The sequence below is a fragment of the Teleopsis dalmanni genome, chromosome 2 (assembly GCF_002237135.1).
Source record: "Teleopsis dalmanni isolate 2A chromosome 2, ASM223713v2, whole genome shotgun sequence".
NCBI classification, from domain to species: Eukaryota; Metazoa; Arthropoda; class Insecta; order Diptera; family Diopsidae; genus Teleopsis; species Teleopsis dalmanni.
Window position 1 is genome coordinate 83,337,130 of NC_051847.1, and position 2,782 is coordinate 83,339,911.

Sequence of the window (2,782 nt, forward strand, 5' to 3'; positions counted from 1 at the left end):
TTCGGTCACAATGTATAGGTTAACTCGTCTAAAAAATGATTTAGTTGACACGTCTAATATATATACTGTCTAATTAAAATTTTGTACACAATTGGAATATTGTAATTAAGTAAGATTTTATAGAGGAGGTGTTAAGCAATTTGCTTTTTGACATTATATGTAATATATCTGGTCTTCTTTACTAACACAACAGCAAAGAGTGGACTAATGTTGTTCAATTGCTTTCCAGCATTCGTCTATTCTTTCAATGCTAATAAATTTATTAATCAAAGAATTATTCAATACGAAGATTATACAAGAGAGTGAATAAATCTCATTACTTGGAGTAACATCAGAGTCCCTGCCAAGAACTTCATTACTCTTTATAAAAATTATAGTATATAAGGAAGTGAATAAATGTTAGAAACCAGGGTATTATTAAGTACTCAAGTAATAACAAGCATTGATGTTTGAAAGTCTATTACTCTTTACGAATGTTGTATTCTATAGCAGTTTAATACTATATGGAACCACTTTTTACTGCTTTAAAATTTAGTACTAGCATTTTTTATTAAGTTTACTGTGCTTACCTGAGAGGTACTTTTTCCTTACTATCACTCCATTCACTAATTTAAACGCAATAGAATGTAACTCTTTAGATTAGACAAATTTTCTGATATTCTGAAAACTTCAATCCATTGAAATTATTTATGTCTTGATTTTGAGCAAATTCAATACTAGATTAAAATATTTACTTTTAATAAACATTTTTAGGGGACGAACATAAGCTATGTTAAAATTAACTACCCCGTCTTTTTTATTTTCATCAGCAATTTTTTTGGGGTTCTTGATCTCATATCCATAGAAACCACACAGTAAATCAAGACATTCTATTGAAATTTTAGGTGTTCTCTTTTTGATATTATATATATTTCCAAAAGTTATATTTTTTATCTTGTTGGGCAGTTAATGGTCATTATCAACACACTGAAAAAATATTTTAAATTAAAATCAAGGTCAACTTTTTGGGCGATTTCACGACAATAGTTCTAACAATAATAATAATAATAATAAATCCTTCTTAATCATCAGAATAAACGTTCGTATATATTTTTAATACCTTAACGCAATTAATATGCATGTACTCTAAAGTTATACATTATTTAGAGGGCTGAAAGGTGTTGCGGCATTATTGGGAAAAGTTTTTTAAGTTCTGAATACATTATATCGAAAATTAAAGGACTGGTAAAACTTTTAATACTTTACTTCTATGTGATGTTATTATGCTATGTTACTCTTCAAATATACCTCATATTTCGATATGAGAATTTTATACATAAGACAAGAAACAAAATATTTCAAGTAAATTTTACACTATTTCTGTACTATTAAACACCAGTACAACACATGGTTAGGTTAGGTTGAAGTGCCCGCCCACAGTCAAGACTCAAAGATGCAAGTCTCGTTATGTTATCTGTAGATTTTATTGTCAAAGTAGTGCGATCTATACCATAATATACCATCCCAAACCCACCGCCTCTCAGGAACACAACATTGCTATCGCTTCTACTGCATTGGAGAGGAATTCTCAATAGGTCTATTGAAAGGATTTGTACACTTTAAAGTTTTTTTCGGCAATCTAACATTTCTATTACTACAGATTAGTTTGTGGTGTCATCTACTTGCCATATGAATCATCAGATCTAGCTTTTTGTCACATCCACTTAGCTGAGACGTAGCTTACCTCACCTGTTAGAAGTATTATTCAAAGCTAGCTTAATTAATACTCGTTATCTTTAATATTTCGCAAGCGAGGAATAATTATTCAATATGAGATTGTTTGCATGTTTACAAAGCATTAAATTTTTGTTTTTATTTTGTTAGTACATTTCAAGGTACTTCAGAATTTTTCAACAAATTTCTTAAATTATTTTTGTTTTCAATTCGGTTGTATTTTTATTTATTTTATTTTTTTTTTTTGCTAAGAAAATGCATTTGTTATTGCTTTTAGCTTTTAGCATGACTGTTGTTGCTGTTTTTTCCAAAAAATTAATTACAAACTGCAGACAAGTTGCATTAAAGTATGAAAAGTGTTGGAAAACTTTGTTCTTTGTACTTTGTTATTGCGACAGAATACATATTGACGATTTTTGTTTTTTACAAATTTATTTGCTGAAAAACCAGTTTGGTTGTTTTTCTATTTTTCTATTTCTCTAACATTAATTGATATGAATATCCAAAAAAACAACAATTTTTTGGTGGTTTTTTTTTTGCTTACTTCTTACTGCTTGCAATTTGTGTTTTTTTTTGTTTTTTGATTTGTTTGTCTTTAAACGACCTACTGCACATAAGCTTATAAGTGCAGACGGGCAAATAGAAAAACAGACACATATACATACATAAATAATTTGGTGTATTGCGAGTATATCGATAGAGTCTCGTTTTGTTAAGCGCAACGTTGCAGTGCTTCGTGTTTGCTTGCTTACTTGTGCTTGCTTGCTTGCTTGCATTAGATTGTAACTCGGTGCTGCTGCAAAGTGCAACACATACAATTGAAACGATTGTGGATTGTGGAGCACATACAATGCAGCAGAGTGGAGTGCAATGCACAAAACAAAAAGAAAAAACAAAAACACAGCAGCACAGCGTACACACAAATAGCTTATACTCGTCGTACGAAAACAATGTTTTTCATTTTGTTTTTCTTCTAACTAATATCCGTCCTTGGCTCGTCTGTTCAACTTTGTCCCACTTATTTCATTTGTTGGCTCCTAACTCAGCTATGCGTGCATGTCTGCCTGCT

General features: G+C 30.4%; 2 protein-coding genes across 2 annotated transcripts in view; one reads left to right on the forward strand and one right to left on the reverse strand.

Annotated features, from left to right (window-relative positions):
- LOC119674941 (potassium voltage-gated channel subfamily KQT member 5-like) overlaps positions 1-766 on the forward strand; it is an 18,408-nt gene extending 17,642 nt beyond the window's left edge. Inside the window, exon 4 of the mRNA XM_038086098.1 lies at positions 754-766. Within this exon, the coding sequence (XP_037942026.1) occupies positions 754-766 (13 nt within the window). The remainder of the gene's footprint in view (positions 1-753) is intronic.
- LOC119678136 (potassium voltage-gated channel subfamily KQT member 1) overlaps positions 1-2,782 on the reverse strand; it is a 250,014-nt gene that overhangs the window by 159,138 nt on the left and 88,094 nt on the right. The gene's annotated exons all lie outside the window — the stretch shown is intronic.